General features: G+C 38.2%; 1 protein-coding gene across 1 annotated transcript; it reads left to right on the top strand.

Moving 5' to 3' along the window:
- Positions 1–249: 249 nt before the first annotated feature.
- LOC117335920 (apolipoprotein D-like) lies at positions 250–8,894 on the top strand. Its single transcript, XM_033896202.1, has 5 exons — positions 250–470; positions 1,742–1,884; positions 2,972–3,063; positions 3,551–3,649; positions 8,657–8,894. The coding sequence occupies exons 1-5, from the start codon at positions 369–371 to the stop codon at positions 8,827–8,829; spliced, it is 609 nt and encodes a 202-aa protein (XP_033752093.1). The 5' UTR covers positions 250–368; the 3' UTR covers positions 8,830–8,894.
- The last annotated feature ends 7,451 nt before the right edge of the window (positions 8,895–16,345 follow it).

Below are 16,345 nucleotides of genomic sequence, written 5' to 3'. Positions count from 1 at the left end.
GTACACTCGATTTGCTCGATTTGTCGAGACGCGAAAGCCGTACACCTCTTTGGCACAAACTTGGATATGCAAGTTATATTTGTTTAAACTTTATAACGAAATACTGGCTAAGAGACAAGGCTTTAAACACTCAGGTTTAATACCTGCTCTGCTTTCTATTGTTGGAAATACCTGCTTTATAATTCTTCAACGCCTTTGGCAATATAGATATACTTCGAAAGGATTGTTCATAGCAAGTTGTGTCATTGATAACACGTGTAGATCTCCACGCATGCGCAATCTAATTGCAATCTGAACTCTTGACTACGGACAGTATATAAACCCTCGTCTCGGTTCCTGGGTTAGATGTCCTATACAAGTACGCGAATATGGGCCTCAATACGTATTTGCTGCTTCTCCTTGGGACAGTTTCTCTCCTGGATGCCGCATGTCCGCTTGTTCCACCAATTACAAACTTTGACCCAGACAGGGTAAGTTATGTGTGTACAGACTAGACTGGTATTGTGTGCAGTGTAAGTGTCACAATTATATTAAGGCCTGACAAGTTGTGGCAGAGGTGCATGACCATTCATATGAACGCATCGTGTTTGAGTTTCTGAATTATATATCAAAATGATACTTCAATATTGTCTTCAGAAACCCACATTATCCCACCATCTTTTTGACTCTCTATCTGTATTACAGAGTCTTAACAACAGAAATCTGGGCAACATCCCATTTTACTTATCTTACTTAATGTTGCTGGGTACCCGGTTAAACTCAGCAGATCACACTGCATGTAAAACTTCATCTTCCCGATTTAAAACTATTTGCAGCTATTTCTTTATATTATAATGGCAAAATGAATAGAGTCAATATATTATAGACAGCAGATTACGCTCGATTATAGCAAATATCGATGGACTGCACCAGACGAGGTCATCCTCATTTGGATGTTAGCCGTTAAAACCAATTTGCTCTAAAACCTCCTAGAAATAGTTTATATTACATCATCGTCTAAAACTCCTTTTCGAAACTGTTATTCGTAGTTTATATAAGGGAATAATGGTTAATTTTAAAAACGAATAAATTTCTACAAATTTGCACGGAATATATCAATATCTTTGTTTGGACATTAAGTTTCTCAAAATAATCAATTCGCTGTAGATGTTAACAGTTTACTTTGTGGTGGGATATAACAGGGAATAATTTCAAGTCATACAAAGACTCCAAGATGAAATATAATCATGCTGTTATACTCACAAATATCTATAGCACACGGTAGGAGGATTTGTGTGACCAGATTTTACTTATGTACGTAAAAACATTTATTTTGTTTTGACCTTGACATGCAGATGGCGACTGTGGATAATATCACAAAGAGAGACATTGTAATCAGTAAATTGCTCATATTATGTATATGTATGATCCACATGAGCTTTCTTCGTTCTCATAAATCTTGCATTTTAAGTATGTTCTACCGAAATTTACTGATATTTTAACAAATAAAATGTCCAATTCAAGACCCATGGATAGCCACGATACATATTAACGATTGGTCAAGTTACTTCTGTTTAATTGCAACAGAATATTGATTTCATTCTGGTTAATGATCACTCGATTTACTATTTACATGATGAACCTTAAAGCGATGCTTTAACAATCACAAAGCTTGCAGTAAGATGTTAACGGTAGTAAGTTATGTATTACTCGCCTATAAATAAAGACCATGACTTACTATGTTTATGATGCGTACCTACAGTTTGGAGGCCTCTGGTACCAGGTGGAATGGTTAAACACAGGACCAGCGTCGGCCTTTCAGGCACAAACTAGATCATGTATGACGGTCGACTACACTCATACCGGAAACGGAAGCTTCACGGCAGTTGTAAATTGGAACACCGAGTACGTATATGTATATATGAGTGAGCAGAGAAAATGTTTATTGTACAATTGTTCTGAAAGTACAAAGTATGGGAGTATTGGAGGAGCTTATTAGTATGGGTGTGGCTCCGTGTATAAGTAGGCATACGTTACGGTGTATGGGAGGAGCTTATTGATATTGGGTGTGGCTCCGTTTAAGTAGGCACATGTTACGATGTATGGGAGGAGCTTATTGGTATAGAGGTGTGGCTCTGTTTATAAGTAGGTACATGTTACGTTGTATGGAAGGAGCTTTTTTGTATGGGGTTTGGCTCTGTTTATAAAGAAGAAACATGTTACGGTGTATGGGGGGGGGGGGGGGGGGGGGGGGGGGGGGGGAGCTTTTTTTGTATGGGGTGTGGTTCCGTTTATAAGGAGGCATATGTTACGGTGTATATGGGAGGATCTGATTGATATTGGGTTATGGTCCACGATAAGTTGTTTTGTCGAGTAATATTTTTATATGGATTTCTATATCGCTTTTTTGAAAATAATAATCTTGCAAAATATTTTTTATGATATGTAATTTATGATAATACTCGAAAAGGTAAAATTGGTGTCAATTTCGTTTGTAAATTAGCGACATTTCACTACAAGCCATATCCGTTCGCCCAAATTATGTCATAAACGTAACATTCGTGGATATAGAACAGGTCAATTTATTCCCAGAATATTTTTTTCTATTGTGGTAGAAAGAGGCCGCACCAACTCGTGGTTGTTGTATATGGTATTTCTTTCACTCAAGTCTGTTATTTTTCTAAAATCACTTTTGAAGAAAATAACAAACTCGGCAGAATTCAATACAAAATGTATATTTTATCATTTCGGGCCCAATAATAGGCTGTTATGCCATATTGAAACGAAGGGAAGTAAGTATGATTGACCAGAATGTACATCTCAAGACTCTTCCATACTAACGTAAACCTGTATTTGACAATGCAGATTATTTATGACGATATCATCCAAATTAATTGATCACTACATATGAAATAAAGCATACCCTTAATGTATTGAGATAATGTAGATAGAACAACCTCTGTTATTGACATATTTTAATATATTATTGCAGGATTGGACCATTACTTATCCCATTTTCATCAAACCAATACCTTACACCTGCTGATCCGAATTTCCCAAACTACTTCTTCACAGGAGTTAACGGTAAGTTTCTTTATAAGCGATTTTCAAAAAAAAAGTTGCAAATATGGAGACATCTTTCAAAAATGTTGTCAACGACGACGTTCGTTACTTATGTATGTTCGTAGGTTAGATTGTGTGAAGAGGCTAATCAATACAATAAGTAATGTAAATGTAAACTTATCTATTTTACAACAATCTTGACACAAGCCATACCACAAATATTGTGAAGATTCCCGTGTGCCTCGGTGTTCGCCATAGTTAAGAATACGTTGCTCTAAGATATCAAGACACACATGCGTCGAAACCCTTCTTAAAAACTCAATTATGAAGGTTCACCTTCATTTGGAAAATCATATACCCAATGGAAAAATATCATTATCAAGAGATTCGCAAAATAACATAGTTTCTAAAGCTATGGTATATCTAATAACATGTATAGATTAAAGACATATGTCAAGAAATATGTTTAAATAGTATGTAAAGAACGGCACCATTGATATCGTTACAGGGTTGATGAGTAGGGAACCAAACGTGTTCATCTTGGACACAGACTATACTAGACACGCAATCCTTTACACGTGTACAGATTTAGTATTTGGAATACAAGGTAAGTATCCTACAACAAGGATTTTATCATTCAATTGGTGTAATAGCTGAAACTCTCCAACTAATTCTTTCCTCCTCCTTTCGTATACCATATGATTTTGTATGTTCAACACATTCCATAACAGTTCAATATATATATAGATATAGCTACCGTGCTTGCACAACCACCTCTATTGGTCCTGAGGACATTCGGAATTTCTCGGGTTTGATTTATTGATTTTGCATAACCAATCGGAACCCTCGTCATTTTTTTCGGAAACTAGAACGTAGTGTTGCGTATTTCTACGACAGTACTCGATCAGTTCAGAGTGTAACCGATGAAGCCAGAGTAACTTCAAGTACGAACTATGATTTTATATGGTTGAAGTCATCTGTTTAAGATAAATCTATAAAACAACGACTGCTTTATCATGGAGTATTCCGAACTATTTTCTGTGCTAGGGGCGGTAACTGGTACATACTCGCGTTGAATCACGATATACACCGCCATGCCTTGCTGTAGCGACATACATATTTATTGATGTACTCAACATATTTTGCAGCAACACTGGAGTTATCACAATTAAGTCAATATTGACTGCGTGAGTAGAGTTACCAATGGAAGGCCGTTCATGTCAAAAACGAGATGATTTTAACGCGTTAGTATTTAACGCTTTAAAACTAGTTTTAACGCGTTGAATGTTAATTTAGCATTGAACGCGTTAAATGTTGACTTAGCATTATAACGCGTTAAATGCGAGTTTATCACGTTCATAATTAGCCTTAATTACTTTATCAGATTAACTATATTGCTCCCCAGCATTCGCGTCAAAATTCTCTATGAAATAGGGAATATGGAGGCTTCGAAGAGCGAGGTTCGGACAATCACTTCCCTTGTGTGTCAGTGGACAAGCATAATGTATTCGACAATGGTCGTTGACTCAACGTAGGACTACAATGTGTAAATCGCGATTTCGGCGTTTGACTTGTTTTGCTCTGCATATTCCAAAGAGTTTAATGACAGAATACTACAGCAGAATCTACACAATTACAGAATATCAACACGTCAAAGGGAACGTTGATATTTCGGAAATCGATTTATACAGAGACCGTACCAATATTCAATTTCAACAATGAACCACAGACGTTTACTTGTTTCAATGTACCTCATTTTGTTGCTGAATTGTGTATTCATATATTAACATTCAGTATGTTTGAAAAAAATAGCAAAAATTGTATTCATTTTCCATAACATTAGCGTCCTCACAGTGAGTAGTAATGTCTGGGACCGCGTTACCACTGGTAGTACAGTACTCTCCGCCATGGCAGTGAGTAGTAATGTCTGGGACCGCGTTACCACTGGTAGTACAGTACTCTCCGCCATGACAGTGAGTTGTAATGTCTGGGACCGCGTTACCACTGGTAGTACAGTACTCTCCGCCATGACAGTGAGTAGTAATGTCTGGGACCGCGTTACCACTGGTAGTACAGTACTCTCCGCCATGACAGTGAGTAGTAATGTCTGGGACCGCGTTACCACTGGTAGTACAGTACTCTCCGCCATGACAGTGAGTAGTAATGTCTGGGACCGCGTTACCACTGGTAGTACAGTACTCTCCGCCATGGCAGTGAGTAGTAATGTCTGGGACCGCGTTACCACTGGTAGTACAGTACTCTCCGCCATGGCAGTGAGTAGTAATGTCTGGGACCGCGTTACCACTGGTAGTACAGTACTCTCCGCCATGACAGTGAGTAGTAATGTCTGGGACCGCGTTACCACTGGTAGTACAGTACTCTCCGCCATGGCAGTGAGTAGTAATGTCTTGGACCGCGTTACCACTGGTAGTACAGTACTCTCCGCCATGGCAGTGAGTTGTAATGTTTGGGACCGCGTTACCACTGGTAGTACAGTACTCTCCGCCATGACAGTGAGTAGTAATGTCTGGGACCGCGTTACCACTGGTAGTACAGTACTCTCCGCCATGACAGTGAGTTGTAATGTCTGGGACCGCGTTACCACTGGTAGTACAGTACTCTCCGCCATGACAGTGAGTAGTAATGTCTGGGACCGCGTTACCACTGGTAGTACAGTACTCTCCGCCATGACAGTGAGTTGTAATGTCTGGGACCGCGTTACCACTGGTAGTACAGTACTCTCCGCCATGACAGTGAGTAGTAATGTCTGGGACCGCGTTACCACTGGTAGTACAGTACTCTCCGCCATGACAGTGAGTAGTAATGTCTGGGACCGCGTTACCACTGGTAGTACAGTACTCTCCGCCATGACAGTGAGTAGAAATGTCTGGGACCGCGTTACCACTGGTAGTACAGTACTCTCCGCCATGACAGTGAGTAGTAATGTCTGGGACCGCGTTACCACTGGTAGTACAGTACTCTCCGCCATGACAGTGAGTAGTAATGTCTGGGACCGCGTTACCACTGGTAGTACAGTACTCTCCGCCATGACAGTGAGTAGTAATGTCTGGGACCGCGTTACCACTGGTAGTACAGTACTCTCCGCCATGACAGTGAGTAGAAATGTCTGGGACCGCGTTACCACTGGTAGTACAGTACTCTCCGCCATGACAGTGAGTAGTAATGTCTGGGACCGCGTTACCACTGGTAGTACAGTACTCTCCGCCATGGCAGTGAGTTGTAATGTTTGGGACCGCGTTACCACTGGTAGTACAGTACTCTCCGCCATGACAGTGAGTTGTAATGTCTGGGACCGCGTTACCACTGGTAGTACAGTACTCTCCGCCATGACAGTGAGTAGTAATGTCTGGGACCGCGTTACCACTGGTAGTACAGTACTCTCCGCCATGACAGTGAGTTGTAATGTCTGGGACCGCGTTTTCACTGGTAGTACAGTACTCTCCGCCATGACAGTGAGTAGTAATGTCTGGGACCGCGTTACCACTGGTAGTACAGTACTCTCCGCCATGACAGTGAGTTGTAATGTCTGGGACCGCGTTACCACTGGTAGTACAGTACTCTCCGCCATGACAGTGAGTAGTAATGTCTGGGACCGCGTTACCACTGGTAGTACAGTACTCTCCGCCATGACAGTGAGTTGTAATGTCTGGGACCGCGTTACCACTGGTAGTACAGTACTCTCCGCCATGACAGTGAGTAGTAATGTCTGGGACCGCGTTACCACTGGTAGTACAGTACTCTCCGCCATGACAGTGAGTTGTAATGTCTGGGACCGCGTTACCACTGGTAGTACAGTACTCTCCGCCATGACAGTGAGTAGTAATGTCTGGGACCGCGTTACCACTGGAAGTACAGTACTCTCCGCCATGACAGTGAGTTGTAATGTCTGGGACCGCGTTACCACTGGTAGTACAGTACTCTCCGCCATGACAGTGAGTAGTAATGTCTGGGACCGCGTTACCACTGGTAGTACAGTACTCTCCGCCATGACAGTGAGTAGTAATGTCTGGGACCGCGTTACCACTGGTAGTACAGTACTCTCCGCCATGACAGTGAGTAGTAATGTCTGGGACCGCGTTACCACTGGTAGTACAGTACTCTCCGCCATGACAGTGAGTAGTAATGTCTGGGACCGCGTTACCACTGGTAGTACAGTACTCTCCGCCATGACAGTGAGTAGAAATGTCTGGGACCGCGTTACCACTGGTAGTACAGTACTCTCCGCCATGACAGTGAGTAGTAATGTCTGGGACCGCGTTACCACTGGTAGTACAGTACTCTCCGCCATGACAGTGAGTAGTAATGTCTGGGACCGCGTTACCACTGGTAGTACAGTACTCTCCGCCATGGCAGTGAGTAGTAATGTCTGGGACCGCGTTACCACTGGTAGTACAGTACTCTCCGCCATGACAGTGAGTAGTAATGTCTGGGACCGCGTTACCACTGGTAGTACAGTACTCTCCGCCATGGCAGTGAGTAGTAATGTCTGGGACCGCGTTACCACTGGTAGTACAGTACTCTCCGCCATGGCAGTGAGTAGTAATGTCTGGGACCGCGTTACCACTGGTAGTACAGTACTCTCCGCCATGACAGTGAGTAGTAATGTCTGGGACCGCGTTACCACTGGTAGTACAGTACTCTCCGCCATGCCAGTGAGTAGAAATGTCTGGGACCGCGTTACCACTGGTAGTACAGTACTCTCCGCCATGACAGTGAGTAGTAATGTCTGGGACCGCGTTACCACTGGTAGTACAGTACTCTCCGCCATGACAGTGAGTAGTAATGTCTGGGACCGCGTTACCACTGGTAGTACAGTACTCTCCGCCATGACAGTGAGTAGTAATGTCTGGGACCGCGTAGTCCGCCGTCAGATTAGTTCTTCTGCTCTTATCCTTTTAAATAAAGACGATCTATGTAAACTTTGCATAAATCCAATGATGTTACGGACTCCTAAGTGTTCGAAACGTAAAAACCACTCTAAATTTCTCACAGAATAAGTGTTGTAGATGGAACTACATCTTATATGTGTGACAGTATCTAGGTTGTAAATGCAAACTATTTCAATGATGTCATCGACACACTCGTTAACAACCTTCTTCAATGGAATCCGATGACCAGTATATGTTAAAACGCCAGAGAGAGACGCATTGGATAGGAAGATGACTTTGTGTTCAGCTTAGCTCAGCGTGTTATAGATGAGCCAGTCCATACCTGAAAGGCCAAGTCACTATTTGTCAAACTAGATGCAACTTCGGATAATTATGACTTTTCAGTGTTAGACCTGGAATATCTTCGTACAATATCCAGTGGTCAATACCAAACATCACTGGCAGCTGGCTACATCAGTGAGCTCCTCGATCGGAAACGATGGTAACTACGAGATTTAGATATACTCTCTCTCCAGGTCCATCCATCCATCCATCCATCCATCCATCGAACATGCATGCTAACAGTATTGACCTGTTATATATGTAGTGTTATATCATAGTATATATATATATAGTGTATATTATTCACGGATAATTTTCCTTTTCCAGGGAACAAAATCTTATGATGTCATCGTCACTATTTTCTTTTTTTAATTTTAAATCAGAATATGGGTGGATAATACACAGAAGGAAAATTGGTTTCACCGACCGCAGAAGAACCAAAATCTTGGGAGAATTGAGTTCCAAACTTGGGATAACGTTCGTTGACCCGGGACAGTTCAACTTTGTTGGCCAGAAATGCAGTGGACTTGGTAATTTTAGCACTCCCACACCTTAATTCGGTGAAAACCAACTCATGCACATTATGAGATGCATTATGAAAATAAATGAAATGCATAACAATCTCGGCCTTTGTATGTTTTATCTATATTTTGTTTGGCTATGATTTAGAGGTTTTACTTCTAAATCAGTGACTGTAGCACATTCGGCCTAAGAATAACTTATTTTTACAATGTATTCCTTCTTTCAAACTCCAAATTATGTTGAATCTCATAGTTATCCTATTCCTATGAAAAAAAAGATATTTCCTTCATTTTCATTGGCCAATTTCCTGTTTTCCTAACAAGGATCTATCATTGAGTAGACCTGTTCGTACTAAAAATAGCTCAGCTGGGAAATCCCTATGCTTTGCGGACCTGTTCGTGCCATTTATAGCACGGACAGGTCGGCAATATTTGCCTCCAGTTATGCAATGTGTCATTTTCGATAACAGCCAATCAGAATGCTGTAAGGAAACGATTGTTTGGCATCACTTTGTTCACAATATAGCAGACGAGATACCCCAACAACGTTTTGCTACAATAAACGAAGAGGAATTACAAGATATTTTGAAGAAAAAAGACGTGTGAACACCCGGAAAAATACTTCAGGTGCAGCAAAACTTATCCTGCCTTTTTCAAGTGCAAAAGGTCAGTCTGAATGCCGACTTTGAAAACTTTAGTCAGCATGATTTGAACAAGAGCCTTCGGATCTTTTATTCATTTGTTTTATCTGGCCATATTGCCTTATGTGTTCGGTGTAAACGAGGCTATACGTACCTGGTCAAAAGTTTGTTCACTTCAGCCTGCGGCACCGATTAACAAACTCTTGACCAGGTCTGTGTAGTCTCGTGTACACCTCCACAGACGTCATAATTGAGTTACATACCAGTTGTCACTAACATCTTGAAACATGGCTGAGAAAAGTGCGGACAACTGAATGGACGGACTGACAACCGAACGGAATGGGATCGATTCAACTGAAACTTTGATAGGAATGTTACGGAAAACTACAAACTGTTCCAGAACATATGTCTAGATTATACCGGTAGTACAGCATATGCTTACAACTATTAAAAGCTATGTAATGAGTATTTTCAATATTTTAACTCATTTTATACGTTTTTACGGAAGCCGAATAGGACCAATTAAAAAAATTAACTCAGTTGAAAAACAAATAAAAAAAATCTCCAACTAAGTTTTTTTTTTTTTCATTGGTCCTATTCGGTTTACGTACGTTTTGCAATGATGGCCGACTTTTTAAGTTCGTGTCTTCAGACCACGTGATTCCCCAACGTGAGTAAGGAATATTTTAATTTTAGTTGGCTTGTTCAATTTCTTAGCCGGAAGTGTGGTATATTTTATTTTCTTGACCACAAACTTTGAGATCGCTTCCTAGCCAAATTATTCTATATTACAAGATCCGAAGGAATCGTTTCCATCTTCAATGAGTTTCAACACATGATCCAGAGGAATCGTTTCCGTCTGCAAGATGTTATGCAGTTTCATCACAAGATCTAGAGGAATACAAGTAGAATTTTAACAATGTATTGTAAAGACAAATAGTTTCATCACAAGATCTATAGGAATACAAGTATATGGTACAAAGTTAGAATTTCAACAATGTATTGTAAAGACGAATAGTTTCATCACAAGATCTAGAGGAATACAAGTATATGGTACAAAGTTAGAATTTCAACAATGTATTGTAAAGACGAGAGTCTGCACGTTCGGCATGTGTTTTATTCTCACTAGAGAAAGGCACGATTCTCGAAGTCTGATAGCACTTTTTTGTTAAATTGAATTAAAATTCTTTCCACAGTACAGAGATAAATCTACATGCAAGTCCCGAGTCCCGTAAAACCGGTTTAAACTTAGAAACAATAGATATTAAAGGTTCGTTTATACTCATCGCTCGAAGGTGGTTCGTGATTACTCATCAATTAAGAAAACTGACGAATTTACAGCGAAAACAATATTTTCCAATGGAAAAGTTCGATGTAAGGTCGACTCCACACCATCGGTTTCTGTAAATGTATGTATTATAGTGAAAGGTTTTGTTGAGGCATAGAAAAATGGAAAAATAACATCTACATGTATTCCTGAAATACACACACCTACCGTTCCCAGTGAATTGCTCCGATTTGAAAATTTGGTCAGAATGTTACGAAAAACTATAGACTGTTCCAGCACAAATGTGGTATGGATATGTCTAGATTATAGAATAGCATATGCTTCAAACTTTAAAAAGACTCTGTAACGAGTATTTTCAATGTCTTACCTCATTTCATGCTTTCCGCACTGGTGGTCGCCATTTTGAGTTCGTGATACTAACCATCTTTAGACCACGTGATCCTTTTCTTACATGGTACCCTGTAAAAGCCCGTCTGTGAAACTGAGGCAAGGAGATGGATGGATATCAAATGATGCTTTACACATGCACAAAGTTCTGGTATTGCATGATTTCACGCACTAGTGACGGTAAGAGATAAGATATATGTGTTGATAGCATTTTTTATTTAAGCATTGAACGGCTTTCAGTTGGCATTCATAGTCAATATTGATTGACTATGAATGCCAACTGAAAGCCGTTCAATGCTTATATTTACCATCTGCGATTTTTTTATTTGTCGTGCGATTTTTTTTTTTTTTTTTCAAATTCAAATTTCAGTTGGCAGTTCATAAGCTGGTGAACTATAGTGGCAGTGCCATACAATGGTAAATATTTTAAGATGGAAGTTATAGTAAGAAATCAAACAAGAACATAAGACTTCATCAGTTCAAATTGTCAATTCATATTCTAAAAGATTTTAATGCTTTAAGGACTGGCAGCAAACGAAAGAATATTCCTGTTGCATCTCATTTTAAGGGGCGACTAGTTATAAGGTCTTGAGCTTGGTCGAGGAGGTTTTCCTTCGTCTTCTGTTTAGGGGACACAGTATAGGAGCCAAAATCAGATTTCCTGCTGCATGAAGATCATAAAAGACGATTAAATGTTCTTTTTTGTCTTCATTTTAAGGGACATTGACTTGGGATCGTAAGCTCATCGTTTCCTTCCTAGTTACTCTGTCTTTCTGGGTTTTTTTTCTATAGGTGTCTCCTTGAAACCCGTCCTCATATGACCTCGACTGTCGCGATGGCGTTTTATGGCGATTCTTCACATGCATATGACATATCAGTATTGATCGATACACACTCTACAAAAGAGATCAAGCAATATTGGGCTACTGAGTGGGGATATACAGCTAAATTCAGCTCATATTCCAGTAATTGTAGGGGGATTGCAATTCTTTTTAAAAATACATTTGAATTTGAAATTACTAATGAAATCATAGATCAGAATGGTAACTTGGTGATACTTGAAATTAAACTTTTCAATCGTAAAATAACATTACTTGCACTATATGGTCCAAACGAGGACAGTCCTGTCTTTTTTGAAAACTTAGAGAGAAAGCTAGAAACTTTAGACAATACCCCTATTATAACCTGTGGAGATTGGAATGTGGCCCTGCATTATGAAATTGATACTATTAATTATCAGTAGAAAAACAATCCTCGAAGTCAAGCAAAAGTTCATGAAATTATGTCTTCCTTGGATATTTTAGATATATGGAGGGAAAGAAATCCGGATATTAAAAGATATACTTGGAGAGGCCCTGATAAAAAGCAGGCTAGGCTAGACTACTTTCTAGTATCCGCAGATTGAATCCCGTTTATTATAAACACCGACATAGGAATAAGCTATAGCTCGGATCACTCTCCAGTATCTATATCGCTTAGATTCCTTGATCACAAACGAGGTTGAGGGACATGGAAATTTAATAACTCTCTATTGTATGATAAGGTATATATTACACAAGTTAAGGAATGCATCACTGACACTCTAAATAAGTATAGAAATAATGATAATACCATAACAGAAGGATATTTAATAGATAATCAGTTACTTTGGGAAACAGTGAAGTTAATGATAAGGGGCCTTACCATAAAGTATTGTTCCCATAAGAAAAGAAACCTGGAGAGCAAAGAACAAGAATTAGAGTTAGAATCAAAAGACTTGTATTCCGGTGCGAGCGGAAATACAAATTAAGGAGCGATAACTAGAGTAGAGGGAGAACTTAAGAAAATTAGGGAGGAGAAAATTAAGGGTTAAATAATTAGAGCGAAAGCTAGATGGAAAGTAGAAGGAGAGAAAACTTCTAGATATTTTTGTAACTTAGAAAAGAGACACTTCACAGAAAAGCTTATTCCAAAACTAATAATATAAGGAATTACGGAAATTTTAGAAATAGATGAAATCATAGAAGAACAGGCCATTTGTTTTACCAAAATATACTAAAGTATAGAGACTGAAGTAGAAGATACACATATTCAAAGATTTTTTGATGAAGAAAATCCATATAACTATCAATTAACTACAGAGGAATCTGACAAAATGGAAGGTATACTCTCCAGATCGGAATGCTTAAATGCTTTGAAGAATATGAAAAACTGTAAATCTCCTGGGCTTGATGGATTCACAGAAGAATTTTACAAATTGTTTTGGAATGACCTTCACCAACCACTTATTTGTTACTTTAATGAATCGTTTAGAAAGGGTCAATTATCAATCTCTCAACGCCAAGGTATCATTCATTGTATACCAAAAAAAGGTAAATCAAAATTGTTCTTAAAAAATTGGCGACCCATATCTCTTTTAAATGTTGACTGTAAAATTGCCTCCGCTTGTATTGCCAATAGAATAAAACCATACCTAAGTCAACTTATCAGTGATTCACAAAAAGGATTTGTCAGGGGTAGGTACATAGGAGAGTGCACCAGATTTATTTCAGACATTATTGAGAAAACAAAAGAAAGCAACATTCCAGGGCTCCTTATGTTGTTAGACCTTGAAAAAGCCTTTGACTCTCTGGAATGGAAATTTATTCAAAATGCGTTAGAATTTCAGTGTTTCGGGTCTATGTTAAGACAATGGATAAAAACTTTTTATAATAATTGTACAAGTTACATTACCAATAATGGTCATATTTCCAAATTTATTGATATTGAAAGTGGAGGAAGGCAGGGGGGCCCTTTGTCTCCGTATATTTTTATTCTATCGGTCGAACTATTAAAGTGTACCCTGAACGAAAAACGAAAGGGCTTAATATAAGTTTGATAACTTGTGCCCAATTCCCATGTATATATTAAGATACAATAAAATATGTTTAAATCAAACGAAAAACGATAATCAAATATGTTGTTCTTTGTAACCACCAAAGAATAATGTCGCAAACCGCATCAAAATCGGTTGGCCGAGTGCCGAGATATCGCAAATCGAAGTACGCGATTTGCACCTGTCGGTCGACTGCTAATCAGCGTATCGGTCAGTCACTCTTCAGTCTATGACGTCATAGGTTGAACGGAGTTACTGTTATGGTGGCCAGTAGCATAGAGGGGGTCTTCCTCGAACACCAACTCTGGTTAGGGTTGGGTGTTGACATAGGGGTTAAGGTGTGTTGATAGGGAGTTATAGTCTGTTACAGAAATGTTCTCAGTGTAAGAACACAGGTAAATCCGAACACAGGTAAATCAACTCACCTGATTCAAGATTGCATTCATTCAAGACACACAAAGTGTGTAACAAGAGCCAATATGACAAACCAATGTATAAGAGTGCATATACTAACATGGCTATGAACAATGTTATCTCACTATACATATAATAACTACAATACAACATATGAAATAGTATACTTATCTATTATCTACTTGAAATACAAAGTTTTTCTACAATTATCAGGAAATGACTCACTCTAGATAATAATAACTTGTTACATATTTCAAACATACGTTCCATTTTAGTTAAACTTGGATTTATATAGTAATAATTTGGAATGTATTTGTGTCTAAACTCTGTCACTAAAATGTTATCGCATTGAAATAAATAGTGGTATTCATCACCAATAGTGTATGACATAATAAGCAATCACGATTATTACGTGGTATACCAATCCAATTACCAGTTTCAACAGGTAACTTTAAATTTGACATTCTAAATTTGCTGATGATAATGCGTTCTTGGGAATTAAGCTTAATTAGATAAGACTCAATGCTAAACTGTTTTTTAAAGATAGAGTAAAATTATCCACGAGACGATGATTGGATAGTTACATGAAAAAATCAGATGTCTCACTTCCGTTTCGAACACATTATTTAGTGTTATCATATAAATTATTGATAACTTTGAAAATTTTACCCGTGAGGGAAGAGGTCTGCATTTTTCTCCATAATCCGATACGCCACACCGTATCAAACGCTTTTTTAAAATCAATAAATGAACAGTATAGTTTTTTTTTATTTTAAGAGAAATAGAGATAAGAACATGTAGTATGAAAATAGTTTCAGTGGTTGTGTATCCTTTTCTAAAACAAGATTGTGCTCGAGATATACGACTATATTTGTCTAACCATACTTAGTTTTATTTTATTTATTTTTTTTTAGTTTAGATGTATTTATTTATATATATTTTAATCTAATATTGTCATTATATTTATATATTGTAATCTGATATTGTTACTATTAACAATAAAATATATAGTTAGGGATAGTGCTTTGAAAATTAGATTTTTTATTTATATATTATATAATATTGTCATTTCATTTTTATTACAAGTAAAATCATCTATATGATAGTGCTTTGTATTAGAAAACTATATCTGATTTATTTACCTGAGTTGACCCTATTTTTTTTACCTGAGTTGGTATTCCATATTGAAACAGACTATAACTAAACTTCAAAGAACTTCCTACAATAACACCTCCCTTTGTCTTCACCAGAGTTGGTGTTCGGGGAATGAGCCGCATAGAGGACAGTGTGAACATTAGCAGCACAAACATGTGTGAATACGATCTGGACATGAGATTTGAGGTTGTCGAATTTGGCGAATATTGCCGACAAGAAGTCGGAATCCAACAATATTGGGTTAAAAAAAAAATATATAGTGAAATTGACTCTGAAAATGGCCGCTTGGTTAACACAGACTGGTGTAATAATCGGTCAATCACCGATAAATGTATATTAGTTATGTGTTTACCATTTCTTACTCATTACCAGAGAAAGGAACACAGCATCAACATCTTTAAATAAAACAATGTGCCATGTACAAATCAAAATGAGATGAAAATGAAAGGCCTATTGTCAGTATGTAACAAACAAGTTCTAAACGGTTGTCCATTTTTCTTAAAAAATATCTCTTTTATTATGAAGCTTTAACAAACCGTATGTGTATAAATGATTGTATTATTTTGCTGTAATATATGTATCTATCATAAAGTGTTGACTTGGACAATGAAAGATTTATACAACATGTATATCATATGTGTCCTCTCTATCATATTAATAAGTTGTTACTGGTAATTAAGGAAACATATACATCATGTGTATTGCAATATAAGTTTCTGCAGCATTTCACTGCTATTTGTAACTATAAAAGTGTAACCTCTATATATATTATATCTGTCCATCCTGTCATGTCAAAGAATTTCGTTATAAAT

This window comes from Pecten maximus, chromosome 10 (genome assembly GCF_902652985.1).
Source record: "Pecten maximus chromosome 10, xPecMax1.1, whole genome shotgun sequence".
Lineage (NCBI taxonomy): Eukaryota > Metazoa > Mollusca > Bivalvia > Pectinida > Pectinidae > Pecten > Pecten maximus.
Note: the sequence above shows the minus strand (reverse complement) of the source record. Positions and strands in the feature narration are given on the sequence as shown.

Excerpts from the sequence above, each read along its gene's own strand:
- LOC117335920 (XM_033896202.1), top strand. The coding sequence starts at position 369 with ATGGGCCTCAATACGTATTTGCTGCTTCTCCTTGGGACAGTTTCTCTC. Across the intron at positions 471-1,741 it reads CAAACTTTGACCCAGACAGG|TTTGGAGGCCTCTGGTACCA; the intron begins GTAAGTTATGTG and ends GCGTACCTACAG. Across the intron at positions 3,064-3,550 it reads CTTCTTCACAGGAGTTAACG|GGTTGATGAGTAGGGAACCA; the intron begins GTAAGTTTCTTT and ends ATATCGTTACAG.